The sequence below is a fragment of the Bicyclus anynana genome, chromosome 9 (assembly GCF_947172395.1).
Source record: "Bicyclus anynana chromosome 9, ilBicAnyn1.1, whole genome shotgun sequence".
Classification (NCBI taxonomy): domain Eukaryota; kingdom Metazoa; phylum Arthropoda; class Insecta; order Lepidoptera; family Nymphalidae; genus Bicyclus; species Bicyclus anynana.
Window position 1 is genome coordinate 15,657,905 of NC_069091.1, and position 16,752 is coordinate 15,674,656.

The following is a 16,752-nucleotide window of genomic DNA, read 5'->3' on the forward strand; positions in this document are numbered from 1 at the left end:
TACGTATACACAAAACATGGATACCAAGCCTTTTAGAAAACTCTACCCCTTCTTACAAAAGAGAAAGTATTCTAAAAATAGCGACGAATTTTTACGCAAAGCTCTACGACCAGAAAGATCATGGAAATTCCGAAATTATAACTTTTGACCATCAAAGTAAAACAAACATCGAATGGAACGAAATAGAGATAGGTCGAGAATTAAATAGGCTCAAATCCGACAAGAGTCCAGGGCCAGACGGTATACCAAACGAGGCACTTAAATTGGGTCGAACTCTACTAACGCCTATAATAACCTTTATATTCAATAACATAATTAAAGACGAGAGAGTCCCCGAGCAATGGACGAAATCAAATATAATATTATTATATAAAAAAGGCGATCCTAACGACATCGGAAATTATCGTCCGATCAGCTTACTACCGAGTCTCTACAAACTATTTTCACAATGTATTCTAAGTCGAATATCCTCAGAAATTGACAAAAATCAACCAGTAGAGCAAGCCGGTTTTCGCAGAGGATTCTCTACCATCGACCATATTCAAACCCTAGAGAGCATAATAGAGAAATACAAGGAATTCCAAAGACCTATCTACTTAGCTTTTATTGACTACCAGAAGGCATTCGACTCTATTTCACACAACTCAATATGGAAAGCTTTGAAAATGAACAACATAGACATCGCATATTGTAATATTATAAAAGATATATATGAGCGTAGTACGAGCAGAATCAGCCTCGAAACTAGTGGTCCTGAAATAAAAATCAAAAGAGGAGTAAAACAAGGTGACCCGTTATCCCCAAAGCTTTTTGTAGCAGTGTTAGAGATGATATTCAAGAACCTCGAATGGCAAAATCGTGGTATATTAATAAATAATGACCATCTTAACCATCTGCGCTTTGCCGATGACATAATCTTGTTTTCAGAAACATTCCCACAACTGGAAGTTATGATGCAACAACTACAGGCAGAAAGCGCACGCGTGGGATTAGAAATGAACCTGACAAAAACTAAACTGATGACCAACTCCTTAAAATCACCAATAAAGCTAGGAAACGAAAGTCTGGAATATGTAGACACCTACATATACTTAGGTAAACAAGTTTCACTTCATCATAATAACAACATAGAAGAAATTTGTAGAAGAATACACATAACTTGGCAAAAATACTGGGCTCACAGGGAAATAATGAAAGGAGATATGCCGCTTTCATTGAAAAAGAAAGTTATGGATAGTAACATCTTGCCCTGTCTAACATATGGCTCACAGACCTGGACATTTACTAAACAAGCCAAAGAAAAAATTAGAATATGTCAAGCGTCAATGGAACGATCCATATTAGGGATACGAAAGAGAGATAGAGTACGCCACACGAAAATAAGACAAAGAACAAAACAAATAGATTTCTTACTTCACTCTATGAAACTGAAATGGAAATGGACAGGCCATGTCGTTAGAACGAAGGACGCTCGGTGGACGAAGCGTGTCGTCCTATGGAAGGGCCCTAGGGGTAAACGGAAAAGAGGCAGGCCTTACAGAAGATGGGTTGACGACATCAAAGATATTGTAGGAGAGGAGTGGCAATCAAAAGCAAACGATAGGGAAATGTGGAAAAATCTGGAGGAGGCCTTTACCCTACAGAGGGGTTCCCATTTAAAAAGTTAAGGAAATATATATATAATATATAGAGAAAAAGAAAGAAAAATAAATAGATACAAGTAACATAAAAAATATTAATAAAAAGATAAAATGCAAAAAAATGTACTAAGTATAAAAGTGTTACCTACTTTGTTCTGTTTAAAAATTATTAGAATAATTATTGTATCTTATACCTTATGTAAATGGGAAATAATAAAAGGCTTTTTTATTTTTTATTTTTATTTATTTTTTTTTTTACATTATTTATAACTTCTTATTTTAAAGCCAACTGAAAATAGTTAAAATAACGCATCACTGGGCCATCTTAAAGACTCACCCCGTACACTATTTAATCTGCCCTCGTTATGGATATGAAATACTGCGGCCGGAGTGGATATGGCCTCCTTGGAACAATATAATCAAGCTGTAATAGAAAATTAAACTTGTCTAGACAATATTATGTCTATAGTGGCAATCACATGTGAATATTTTTATAAAATAGATAAGAGATAAAATAGTTTAACTTCCGTTAAACTCTCCGACATATTTATTATTTGTGTAAATATACGCGTAAAATAAAAATATTCACATGTGATTGCCACTATAGACATAATATTGTCTAGACAAGTTTAATTTTCTTCTTCACTCCCCAGCACTCAACCCCTCTCCCAGCGCGCGATGCGAGCAGCTGCGCGTCGCGCCGCCGCTTCACAGTTTGGATCGTGCCGCGTTGCAAGAACCAGCTCATGTCTAAGGGTCTCGTATGGGTTCGAAACTAGTCGGGCATACTCCGATCTAATATCACGTGAGTTTTAGCACTGTTTCAAAATCAATTAATAATTAATTCCTCATTCGCATGAGAGTTAAAAAGCGATACGTTAAAACTCAGCGTTGGCGCTTTTAGTAATGATCTTAATTAAAATCATGGTCTATTTCCAACGTCCAAAATTAAAAATGCAACACTGCTCGATAAAATAGCGTTGTGTTTTAAAAACGCTGTCGTTTGAACATATACCTATTCGGGAATGAATTTGTTATATTTGAACGCTTTTTAACATCCGTTAAAAAAACTCTCGTGCGAATGAGACGTAAAAGTATTTTTTTGACTACATTCTTACTATATAAGCTGTCTGTATGTTTGTTAGGACTCCTATCAGTGTTACATTACTTGGAATCTCTATCAGTCAGGGATATGTTTTCTATTAAGTTAAACCTCGTTAGCATACTACAATCTTAGATTAAGTCATCGTCACTTAACATCATGTGAAATAGTAATCATATTCATTCTATTAAGTTTTGAAAGCTTTAACATTCATTTTTAAATTACGCCCAACATTAAAAAGTTAATAAGTATAATATAAATTCAAATGAAAATGTAACAAGAACTAATTATATCGTTTTTATACTCAAAAGAGTAAAAGTTGTAAAACCGATTCGCCAAAGTACCACAGTACTTTATATTATTTAAAACGTTAAGTGGCTTTAAAGGAGCGAACTTATCTCCCGAGATTTTTTCGCATTCACGGATAATTGCCGGCACTCGAATAGAATAAAGTTTATAAAATTGAATCGCTGGAAGTTACCTGATAAGTGAAAAAAAAAGGTATCGACTTTAAATCTCTTCCAATCTTCGGATCCATCTCGGAGCCTTTCATAGCTGTCAATTTATGTAAAAAAAGCGAAAGTTTTGCAAGGATTACTTTGGCTTTCGAGTTTTAGCAAAAATGGAATCCAATTATTTCGGACGTTTCAGACGTTTTAACATTGTCTTAGTTAACTAAATTTATTCAGGCCTACACAGGTCTGAAAGATGGAAGATTGAAGGGGCTTTTTCATTTAAAATGAAAATGGAAACTTTTTTATTAACGGCACAATTATAATTTACAATGTACTGGCCGCGGATTAGTCTGCGTCGAATATTGCGAAAATTACAAGTATTAATTACGTACGTTTTAAACGTATTAGGTGCGGAATGACTAGCGATTTACACCATCATTTTTAATTTGTTTGTTGGTAAACAGTGCACATCGAGAATGGCTTTAGCATAGTATTTGTCGGCGCGAGTAAGTTATTTGATCAGTCGGCTCGTGTCGTCATGAATCGAGATAGTAAGAAGCTAGGCTGAGAGTAGTGGGAGACCGAGTGCTGGTGAAATAAGAGACCGATTGGGCGATCTAGCTCACTCTTGTCGTGGCGTTTGATCCGTCCACACCTTTGTTGGTTAATAATTCTGGGTTGTAATGGGATAGGCGGGGAGAGTGACTTGAGTGGTAAAGGGGAGTGTTAGATATCTGTCAAAGGCGCCTTTAACCCTACACACATCGTTCACAAGTGCGTGACTCCACTCAGGGTTTATTTGTAACATTCTTAGTGGGAATTGTTAGACCTGACAGACTTTCATTCAATAATTTTGTTTTGCAGACAGCCGCTTCTGATGTGAAATCCGTTTTTCGCCGACATATTTTTATCAATTTTCAAAAATTTCATTTAATGTACAGACACTAGGTTTTTACTATTCGTATTACACTAGTACGTTTACAAAATGAGCCATCAAACTAATTGATTGGGATCGATCGTAGTAATAAACTGCCTCGCCAGGACCAAGGGTTGAGTTTGTCAATCTCGCAATAAACGGCAAAGGTCACTGGAGAGCGGCCAAGAGTCGGCAAAGACTGCCCGGCGCCTCATTACACCTGTCATAACCGAGCACTAAACTTGATCGATAAATTGCAAATTGCCTATGTAAACAACTTTGAGATACTGTAATATAAGCCTATCTAAACTAATATTATATAGCTGTTTGTTTGCTTGAACCCATTTATCGAGGAAGACTATAGGCTATGTATTATCCCCGTATTCTTACGGCGACGGGAACCACGCGGGTGAAACCGCGCGACGTTAGCTAGTTAAATATAATTTGAAATATTAATTATAATTTCTAAGAACGTCCCATATATTTCAATCGTCGATCCTCGGAAAACACGCGAGTCTAATCTGGTTGCCTCATAAAAAGTCCTTCACGGAGGCATGTTATTAAACGAAATAAGTTTATAGTTTCCATAAAATATCCCCAACAATGCGCCTGATATAAGGCCCGGTGGATTGTTGACGAGAATCCGTGACCCCTTTCAGAGGGGAGACGGCGGATATTTGGAGAACGTACTTTACTACACAAAGAAATGTTTACTTTACTTTATAAAACGCCCTTTGCAGTGAAGAAAGAAAATATTCAAAATAATAATGCACCTAATAAAATTAACATACTTAGTAGGTACCTAAAAAATTTTAAAAGTGTGTAGGATTTTTTTTCATTCTTTAAAAGTTAGCCCTTGACTACAATCTCACCTGATGGTAAATGATGATGCAATCTAAGATGGAAGCGGGCTAACTTGTTAGGAGGAGGATGAAAATCTACACTCCTTTCGGTTTCTACACGGCATCGTACCGGAACGCTAAATCGCTTGGCGATACGTCTTTGCCGGTAGGGTGATAACTAGCCGCGTCCGAAGCCTCCCACCAGCCAGCGCGTACTAGTGGAGGCCCGGGACTCCGTTCGCGTTTTTTCACAAATTCAGAGGCAATACACTTTTTTCAGGGTAAAAAGTAGCTTACGTGTTAAAACAGTAATCTATTTCCATTCTGCATTTTAATTTTGATCAATATAATGGCAACTCTGGGGCGTGTAGCTCAAGTATCTTGGTAGATTGTTAAACAGGCCCTGCAAATCTGCCTCGGGCACTGAGAAACTCTTTTAATAAGGCACGCGAAACGGCCCTGAGTACCCAATTATTAAAAACAGTAAATCAGTACTATCGTCCTTAAGGTATTTTACTGTTGTGGATGATGTTGTACCTATAACTTTATGTAGAATTTTATGTGTTAAATAAATAAATAAATGTAAAGTTCATAAGGCCTAAAACACATAAATAAATAGAAAGAAAGAAAATAAAGAAAGAAAAGTGTCACAGACAGTACGTACCTACCCTAGTGACAATCTTGTCTGTAAAGATAACAGCTCAGCATTATACAATGCATATGCAACAAGTACATGGCGCTGATTTTCAGTCGAGGCCTACGTGACGTCTGAGCTAATAAATATAAAGTTAAATACAAACGTCAAGCACCAAATAATAAAACCGAATTCGGCTATCAATTGTTTTATTTTTGGCCTCGATAATGACGTACGTACTGTAGTTTTTGTACTTTGCCTTCTTAATGAAATACCCCCCTACAATTCCTTCAGGAGAGTGACCATTGTTAGCAACAATTAACCGCCGAAAATCTTTGAACCTCTCCAAATCGAAATGTTATTTGTCGACAAAGCGGCGAACCGAAGGCAGGATTGTGAGCGAAGAGCCTCCGATAATTCCTTTAACAGTGTCAATACAAAGCGCCCTCTGCATTTGCTCTCTACTCCACTAGATGAAGTTTTTGTTTGGCCCACCCTTACATCGCTCTAATCTTCTATTTAACCAAAATATTGATTAGTCAGGATGTACATACTTTTGGTACAGTAGTTTATCTGTCTATACGACCTCTGGCGTAGTTGGTAGTGTGTTCTCAGCAGAGAGGCCCTGGATTCGATCCTCAGCTTGGTTCAGCTTAGAATTTTATATTTTCTAAATTGGCATCGGCCGTGACTATTTACCACCCTACCGGGAAATACGTGAAGCCGCTAAAGCTAAAGTGGCAATGGGCGCGGCATATACTTCGAAGAGCCGATGGACGTTAAGGTCTTAAGTGTTAGTCAGCATATGGATTGACGACATCAAGCGAGTCTCAGGGATTCGTTGGATGCAGGCGGCTCAGGATCGTGATGTTTGGAAGTTCCTACAAAAGGCCTATGTCCTGCAGTAGACGTCCATCGGCTGATATGTTTATAACGATGATGATACTAATGAATATTATTATTTCCTACCGTGTACTGACGTATTGTAATGTAAGATTATCCAAATAAAATAGAGAGAATTGTATTTTTGGAACATTTTCCTTACAGAAAGAACTTTTTAAATGGTCAGCTTTGTCTGGTCGCAATTATATAAAGTCACCCTTTAAGAGAATTAATGTCGGGCTCCTGTAGGCAAGGAGAAAAGGAAAAAATATGACGAACAAGCAGATACGGTATTGGGATTAACTTCGTTAATGGATTATTGATTTATAACCGCCAATAATGTGATTTAGTGGATGGGGATTTTTAATAAGGAAATGGTTTGAGTAATTAAAGTGGGAAAATGGTCTTTGCTTCTTTGTTGTTGGATGGATTTACTGATTTATACGTGAAATAGTAAATATTACGAGTACTCTGTAGCTTTTCATCATTTATTTCATTTGAAATTAGTTCTTTGTGAGAAAATTTTCATTTATTTACTGATACTGTCGTCCTTGCTCATACAGTCATAATTAATCGTGTAGAAAAATAAACTTTTTTTAAACAATTTATACTAAATTTTAGATTATTAGAATCTATTTTGAGAATAATTAATGATTTTTTAAAGAATTAATATACACCATCCAATAAAGTTAAACGTATTTTTGCTAGTATTTAATAAGTTAATCAATTTGCAGAATAATCTGTGATAAATGATCTAAAATAATAATTTTCATAATCGTCATTAGCCTATTTTAAATGGCCATTTGGAGCCAATTTCTTCAATTTGGAGCTTACGCTGTTTAAATGAGCATTGGTGGGCCTAAGAAAATAATGTTCATATGTTGTTTCTGAAAAAATCATATCACGGTAATGATATGACACAGACGTGTAGCATCACCAACTTCTCAACTCCGGGCATCTAACAGATATCTAAAATCTTTACGAATCAAAACTTAACAACTTGTTACAATAATACTTGACGATTTACAAAGATATTAGACGGCCTCCGTGGCGCAGTGGTATGCGCGGTGGATTTACTTGACGGAGGTTTTAGATCCCCGGCTGGGCCGATTGAGGTTTTCTTAATTGGTCCAGGTCTGGCTGGTGGGAGCCTTCAGCCGTGACTAGTCACCACCCTACCAACAAAGAAAGACGTACCCCCAAGCGATTTAGCTTTCCGGTACGCTGTAGCTACCGAAAGGGGTGTGAATTTTCATCCTCCTCCTAACAAAGCCCGCTTCCATCTTAGATTGCATCGTCACTTACCATCAGGTGAGATTGTAGTCAAGGGCTAACTTGTAGAGAATAAAAAAAATTAGGTACATTGCTACCCACGAGTGTAGGAGAATGCCTGTTTTTCCAGTTCCAGGGATTGGGGAAATCGTTCGCCGAGCGAATAGCGATACATAGTCTGTCGGCGCGTGGAGCAGCGCCGCTAATTAAAACTTAAGCGGCTGCCCCGGACAGTCCATTTTAGGACTTTTTGCCCAACTTCCCCGAATGTGTACTTACTTGTGCTACATGTACAGTCGACCGCGGAGGTTTACCGCTTCATTAAGCCTTATGGCATTGTGATTGAAATAGTTGTAAGCTAAACGATAAAGAACCAATAAGTATATCTGGATATATCGGTTTTTTTCATTTTGATGGAAAGAATTTGACATAATAGTTATAAGTTTTAATTTGGTTAAGCTTTGATTATAGGTTTATGTTGCCTGCTTTCGTGGTGGCACTTGGAACTGGGTCCTGGCTGAAAATCAGCGCTGTATGTTCTGGGGAGCATATAGCAATATGCTGAGCTAGGACCTTTTTCTAGGTTATGCCACATATCGCAGGGTATTATTATTCTTAAATAATTGTGATGTGTGGCATAATGTAGTAATAAACATATTTTCTTTCTTTCTTACATAATATTCTAGCTAAATTCAGGACTGCCCGGGTTTTTTTTAATTTTTTATTAGAACTTGCTTCTTTCAAAGAATAACTTTAATTATTATTGAAAATAATCGACAGTTAGATCTTTCGATTTTTCAACTAATGTAAGTTTTATAAACTTTGTTTTCTTGTAGACATAAATAGTTGCAATAAATCCTACCAATTATTATAAACGCGAAAGTCTGTATGGATGTTTGTTACTCTTTAAAGCCGCTACTACTGAAGCGATTTGGCTGAAATTTGGAATGGAAATAGATATAACTCTGGATTAACACATAGGCTTTTTATCCCGAAAAAATCCATGGTTTAACGAGATTTGCGAAAACTGATGATTTTTATGATATGAATGTTTGTTACTCTTTCACGCCTCGACTACTGAACCGAATTAGCTGAAATTTGGTATTGACATATATTATAGCCTGGATTAACACAAAGGTTACTTTTTATCCCGGAAAAATCCATGGTTCCCGAGGGATTTGTGAAAAACTAAATTCCACGCGGACGAAGTCGCGGGCGTCCGCTAGTAATATTGTATTTTGAAAATAAGATGAAGATAATTATAATATGTGATGCAACTTTGGTTGCCAGTTGTACGCCCTCGTATGTTAACAACGCTGCAATTTGTTTGCAAGCCGAAAGCTTTTTGTTCGGTATCAAAGTTAAGGACTTTTTGGAAAAACGTTGATAAACATCTGTAGTGAAAATAAATTAGAGAAGAAAACGTGTATGTAGGAAAAACAAGTGTGAATGTTAAATGTATGTTAATAAGGAAGCAAGCTTAGTATACCTATTCATCATCATCATTAACAATCCATATTATTCGGCTCTCTGTTGAGCACCACGCTGGCCCAATGTGGAATGGCAGACTTCACACACGTAGAGAATTAAGAAAATTCTCAGGTTGCAGTGAATTTTCTGAATTCTTCACGTGGTTTTCTCACGCTGTTATTATATTAATTGGACTTAACCATAGTTTATGGAAGTAAGATTAAGTCAGACCAGCCCATCCGGACGGTGTAGATGGAATTCCTTTTATGTCGTGGTTTCGTTCTAAAAATAGAGGGCGTTATGTATTGAAACTACTACCATTATAGAAATAATAGAGATCACACAGAGAAGAGACGTCTCTCAGTAATATAATCAACAAATATATATTTTTTTAATTTTAAACGCAGTCGTATACCCGTAGAAGGATAGTTAGATAGCAGCGGATAATGTCGAACAAATATATGTTTTTTTTTAAAGAATGCCAGCATTGGTTTTTTTGGATTATCCAATATCACTACACTCATTATGTGTAGCTCATTAGATTTCAATGAACCATATATTTGAGATACGAGTGCCTATTATGGCTCAAACGACAGAAATAGCAAATATTTTTTTTTATATCCTGTGCTTTTGTAGTAGAGCTGCATTACTTACTGATTAAAATCTAAATAAAATTCAAAATTCTGCAAAAATATAATCAATAATTTTCGGTGACAATTTTAATATAACAAAATGTAAACACAGAAAATAATTTCATACCCGCGCGAACGAAGTCAAATAGTACAGTACAGCTGCAACATGGTAATGTGCATGACATTTTAATGAATATCCCAGAAACATAAATAAAAACCTAAATAAATAAACTAAAATATTTAGTACAATTCTAAAACAAAATTCAGCTTGTCCAAAGTGCAGTTTTATTCGCTCTATTGTACTGTACTCGTTATTTTTGATACTTGCATCAGTCTGTTAGTTGGCTAGAATGTTTTTGTTTTTAGTTCACAGTTATAAAATTATTTAGATTTTGTATTCACTTGCGTCTTTGTTTGTTTATTTTGTGTTTGTATGTATTTGCGGTAAGTCAGTCTATGTGAACAATTTATTTTAACATGTTTTAATTGGTGAAATTTTGATACTGATAATAATAATATATACTGAAAATAATAATAAAAAACAGTAAACATAAATAAACTAAACAAAAAAGCTGATAAATATATAAAAATGAAAAAGAAAGGACTAGGCTATTTTTACTTTCAAACATAAATGTTAGGATAATTAAAAATAAATTAATAAAAAATTACATAATATACATATCAAAAGTATGTACACTTGCAGAACCTCGTGGTTTTACCCTCGTGGTTACCATTCCCGTCTGAATATGAATAGCCTATGTTACTCCCTGATTACTTTCTATTAGTGCAATACAATTTTAAATCGGTCCAGTAGTTATTGAGTTTATTAAATACAAAGATTACATAGTTACATACAAGGTGCTGGAATAGCGACCTCGCACCAGAAAGCGCAGTGTTGATCGACCCCCCACTAGGTGGACCGAGGACATCAAGCGGGTTGCAGGGAGCCGTTGGATGCTGGTGGCTCGAGACCGTTGTGTTTGGAAGTCCATACAAAAGGCCTATGTCCAGCAATAGACATCCATCGACTGATAAAATGATAGTGATGATGATTATACAAAACTACAAATCTTTCTTCTATAAAATATAAGTGTAGATAAGTTGTAGGTATCTGTGAAATCATTCAGCTTATTGTCAGTTCAAATTGAGGTTAATAAACAAGTACTTGTGGAGGTACACACAGGAATGTTTGTACAAACATAATGTTCGCAGGAAATATTATGTATGTTCTCTGTGTGTGCCAGCAAATTAATGGTTCATTCAGACGGCAGAGCGGTTATAATTCCATTTCACTAGTGGCAAATATTAATGCAAAATACAATCTACCTTTTACCTTACAAACATTATTTAACAATTTTTATTTTGCGAATTTGAAAATCTTTTCCACTCCGGTTACATCCGTGTAGTACCCGTTTCGTAGAATACAGCGCTAAAATATAGCTTTTATTACTCGCTGATGATGCAGCGTTACATCAGTGAAAGAATTTTTAAAATCGGTCTAGTGGTTTCTTAGATTATTTGTTACAAATAAAAAATACAATTTATTCTTATTAATGCAAACTATTATTATCTGTGGATGCTCTGGCATTAGAGTGAAACGTGCGTTGTGAGTATCTTGTAGGATCATTGCAGTGTTGTCAAATGGATTTCTCAAGTTTTCACGGTAAATAGCGCATTAAATTAATTATTGTTATTTATTATATTTAACGCACACCTGTGTGGATTTGGATCGCTTTCGAATCACAGAGGTTACAGTTTCTAGGTCAGACTATGAGATATTGAGTTGTCTTTTTTAAAAAGAGAATGTTAAGCCTTAGGCCCTGGTTATTATAATTAACTTTAAAACAATATCACCCTAAACACCATCATTAGTATTGGAGCAACATATTGGGACTAAGCTCTATATTCCCTCTCTAATAAAGAGAAGGCCAGATCCAGAAGTGGGCAATTAAAATTAAAATTATGATGATAGTATTTTTTACTGTATAGTATTACTGTTCTTTATTTTTTCACTAGCGGACACCCGCGACTGCGTCTGCGTGGAAATCAATGTAAACTTTCAACCCCTCCTTCACCACTTTAGAGTTTGAATTTAAAAATTTTTGAATCCCATTATATTTCGTAGTTTTTTAACCGACTTCAAAAAGGAGGAGGTTCTCAATTCGGTTGGTATTTTTTTTCTTTTTTTTTTTATGTATGTACACCGATTACTCAAAGACGCCTGGACCGATTTCAAAAATTCTTTTTTTGTTTGAAACGATATAGTCCCCATTTGGTCCCATTGCCATCATGTCAAGATCAGATGATGGAATCTTGGAGAAATTGAGGGGAACTTTCGAAAATTATATAGCTGTCTAGTGTGATCGTATACTTTTCCATTTAGTACTTTTAAGCACTACAATTTTATGAAGGTTTAAAATCGATCTGATGATGGAGCCATAAAACAGACGAGGGAACTCCTCGGCGATTTACAGCAGTTACCTTGTGTTTGGGCTTGATTAATTTGTATTAATGAGAACTTTCCACATAGATAGGTTGTGACTGTCATTTAGGGGTTTGGTGATGAAGACCAAGGACAATTAAGGGAACTCCTTAACAGTTTACAGTAACTACCTTGTGTTTGGTCTTGATTTATTCGTATTGCTGAGAACTTTTGACCTAGATGAGTTGTGTCTGTTATTAGGGGTCTGATGATGAAGACCAAGGTCAATTAAGGGTACCCCTTAACGGTTTACGGTAGCTACCTTGTGCTTGGGCTTGATTAATTTGTATTGCTGAGAATTTTATACCAAGATGGGTTGTGACTGGCAGTAGGGGTCTGATGTATTCGTTTGAGATGAAATTTTACACTAAAAACGGAAAAATAATAAAAATTTTAATAAAAAAAATACAACCGACTTCAAAACCTAAAAACGTACCCACTAAACTAAAAAGTGAAAAATAACATCATAATATTTTCTACCTGCTGATCAGTATGAAGGCGAAATAACTAGTAAGTTTATAAGTTTAGGATAATCTTCTGCAAAGTAATTTTGTTTTCAATATTAGAAAATGTATACAATTTAGTTGCCATACGAATGTGAATGAACTGTTCATTTACTTTCCACTCTAACGGTAAAATTTACAAATACTAAATAGTTCATTTACTTGCACCATTTGTTACCGTTGAACTAAAACTTGGCTATTAAACGTGACACTGGCGGCATAAAACAAGATAGAAACAACTAGTTTGAATGCTCTGAACCCCGTATAAACTCGTTTTCCACATTAAGACCACGATTTAGCTCAGTTTAGGGTTTTCAACTTTCTGATTTTAAGTATTTAAGTAATACTAGTGGACGCTTGCGACTTCGTCCATTTTTTACTCCTAAACTGGAGTTTAAAGATAATGAAAATGTTTAAAAAAACAGAATCCCTTATTTTAACTATTTGGTCTCAAAGTTCAGGTACCAATGTGGAAAAAATGTGAAATATATTGTATTAATACACTGTAGAAATCATGACCTTTCCTTTGGATTTACCATAGTCCGATTTGAAGATACTTGTAAAATTTACCTAACTAAAGAATGAGAAAAAGTCCATTAAGAATCATAATAAATATCTATTATTTTGTTTTGAGTAAACAATATTGTCATTTTATCATTCCATACACCGAAAATACAAAAAAATATTTTACCAAAATATAGAAGTAAAAAGACCGTTCTTTTAAAATAATTATGTTTGCGTCTAAGGTCCTATAACACACTCTTAAAATTTTATGGATTTATAATTTGAATCGCAATTTCTAAAATATTTGATACGCTGTAAAACTCATAAAATAGTGTTACCTCTATCTATCTAGGTAACCAGATATGGCCGCTGTTATACATGACGTTGTTATCAGTTTTAATTTTACGATTGTACGACTAATAGCACTGAAGATAGAGACTTTGATGTAGAAAAATAAATATAACTTAAAATTTTATTTCGTTATTTTAGTAGGCCTTGATATCAGTTATCACCCTGTTGTGTGTATCGTACTATTTACGAGACAACCTGTATAATAAGTATCATGAAGTAAGTGTTCAGCAGTAAATAGCAAGCACTTACTGGCATAGTCTGACTCCCGTGCAGGCTTGTGATGGCTGCTTGCGCTTCCTGGTGTGAACTGAACTTGACGAACGCGCAACCTGCGGACAAACAAACAGCACGTGTTAGATTTCATCGAACAGATCAAGACTTAGCGGTCGTACTATTCTCAATCACAGATATACGAAGTATAAGTATTTTATTTATTTATATACCAACAATGACAAAAAGGAACATTAATAATCTAAACATAGGTAAACTTAAAAGTTCTAGTGCTAAACGAAGCCATCTTTTTAAGGTATATACAGCATTGTTGTTTGTTGTCCGGTTAAACTTAAAAACATTTTCGTCAAGTGTCCTATTGAATAAATTGTTAAATAATTACAATGAGAAATAATAATCTATATTAATGAATTATAAAATTATACATATTAATTACACAAAAAAAGAAAAAAAGGAAATTGAATATATCTACAGAAATAAGTCATAAGCAATAAAATCGTACCAATAAATTTAAATGTCAATAAATATCAAATAAATGTCATTAGAATGTCAAATAAATTCAAAATGAATGTAAAATGTATTTGAAATTAAGTACCAATTTAAATAATTTTAAACAATAGTTATAGCGAATACTTTTTTTTTTTGAAGATTTGAAGAGAATCCCCGAAGATGAATATCTAAGATTTTATCTATGTTATGTATTCTTGTTAATGTTCGAGTCTTTTATAGCTCAAGCCGAATATGGGTTGATTATGATGATGATAATGAATATACAAACAATAGCTAACACCGCACCAATATTAATTAATCATTTTATTATTGTAAAACCTACCTTCGTTCGGTTTATAAGTTACATTCGATTTATAAAACTCTTATTTTATAGTTCTTTTATAATTTATGTACAATTTCGATTATAAAGGTCGTTGACCTATATACTCGTACGTCCAAAACAATTACTAGGGCCTACAAAGATGAAGCAGAGTGTAATTTCATCCGATGTAACACAATAATTATAATGAATGAAGTTACGCGATGTCCTGACATAAGACGTAAGAATAATTAATTCCTATTACGTACGCAAATCGTGTTAATGTCACATGACAGTTTCAACGCCGAACACAATCATTATGTCGGTTCGAAGGTTAGTTTTAGCAAAATCAGTAGTTCGGAGCTTTGCAAGCGTTATTGTATTTTTTTGTAAATTAAAGTTAATTTAAACCTTTTGACGGCCTCAGTGGCGCAGTGGTATGCGCGGAGGATTTACGGAGGTCCTGGGTTCGATCCCCGGCAGATTGAGATTTTCTTAAGTAGTCCAGGTCTGGCTGGTGGGAGGCTTCGGCCGTGGCTAGTTACCACCGGACCGCCAAGCGATTTAGCCGGTACGATATCGTCTAGAAACCGTAAGGGGTGTGGTTTTTAATCCTCCTCCTAACAAGCTAGTTCGCTTTCATCTTAGATAGCATCATCACTTACCATCAGGTGAGATTGTTGTCAAGGGCTAACTTGTAAAGAAAAAAAAACTGCAGTTATAAAAGTTCTTATTATTTTATCATGTTTGATATTTCGCTGAAGCTTATAATTGACATGAAACTGATAGGTAGGATCCGCTACTACTACCTAACTACCTTTACTTGTTCTAAACATACTGCCCTTCGAGATTCAGTTTTCCCCGCCAACATAAATATGGGAAGGTATCTTGAAGTAACAGTGAAATCTTCTAAAAAAGAATAACTTGGGTTATTCTTTTGTATAAATAGATAGATAGATAAATTATAGATTAAAAATAGTTTGTTATCAACCCATATTCGGCTCACTGATGAGTTCGAGTCTCCTCTCAGAATGAGAGGGCTTAGGCCAATAGTCTACCACGCTGACCCAATGCGGATTGGCAGACTTCACACACGCAGATAATTAAGATTTCTCTGGTAGGCAGGTTTCCTCACGATGTTTTTCTTCACCGTTTGAGACACGTGATATTTAATTTCTTAAAATAAACACAACTGAAATGTTAGATGTGCCCGGACCGGATTCAAACCTACACCCCCCTGAATCGGAGGCAGAGGACTATCATGGCTCTTTAAAAATAGTATTAAATTTCTATGAATGTCGTATTAAAAACGCTAGTATGAAAGCACTAATTCATGACATGTTACACGGAGTGTTCCTTGAAGCCGGGCGAGCTGTCGCGGCGATATGTCGCCTGCTACAGAAAACGTCACATCATGTTACTGTAATTTGCATACAAGCGAATTGTAAGAACGGGAATTAATTATGACGAAGGTTCATGTGTGACTGTGCTTGTTCAGATACTATGTGTTGTAACGAAATATGTAAACTGGTCAACTTTATGCGAGAGTCTCTAATCTTCGTCGCTTTATAAAAGCTGAAAGTTTGTAAGAATTGCAGCTATTATTTTAGATAATTACTGTAATGCTAGACACTGAGACACTGACGATCAAGTAATCTTACATGCCTGCAGCGCTAATGGCTTGACAGCCGATAAAAGTGATCGTGTGTTGGCCGCAATAAAAGCTGAAAGCTTGTATAAAAATTTAGCTATTATATTTTTGGTTAAGTATTGTAATGCTAGCCACTGTCGATCAAGTAAACTCACATGCCTGCAGCACTAACGACTTGACAGCCGATAAACTGACCGTGAGTTGACCGAAATCAGCTCAGGACGTTTAGTGTTTGGTTCGTAGTGCATTTAGGAGGTAGTAAGTATCAAAATCTCTAGACCCTTAAGCACCCAAACTGTGTGATTTATACTAATATTATTATTATAAAGAGGTAAAGTGAATTTGTGTATGTTTGTAAGGTTGTAGGGGTAATCTCT

The 16,752-nt window shown here is 35.4% G+C and overlaps 1 protein-coding gene across 1 annotated transcript in view; it reads right to left on the reverse strand.

Annotated features, from left to right (window-relative positions):
• The window catches only part of LOC112047644 (CUGBP Elav-like family member 4), a 251,037-nt gene that overhangs the window by 62,533 nt on the left and 171,752 nt on the right, over positions 1–16,752 (reverse strand). The window contains exon 3 of the mRNA XM_052883728.1: positions 13,935–14,014. Coding sequence (XP_052739688.1) covers positions 13,935–14,014 — 80 coding nt within the window. The remainder of the gene's footprint in view (positions 1–13,934; positions 14,015–16,752) is intronic.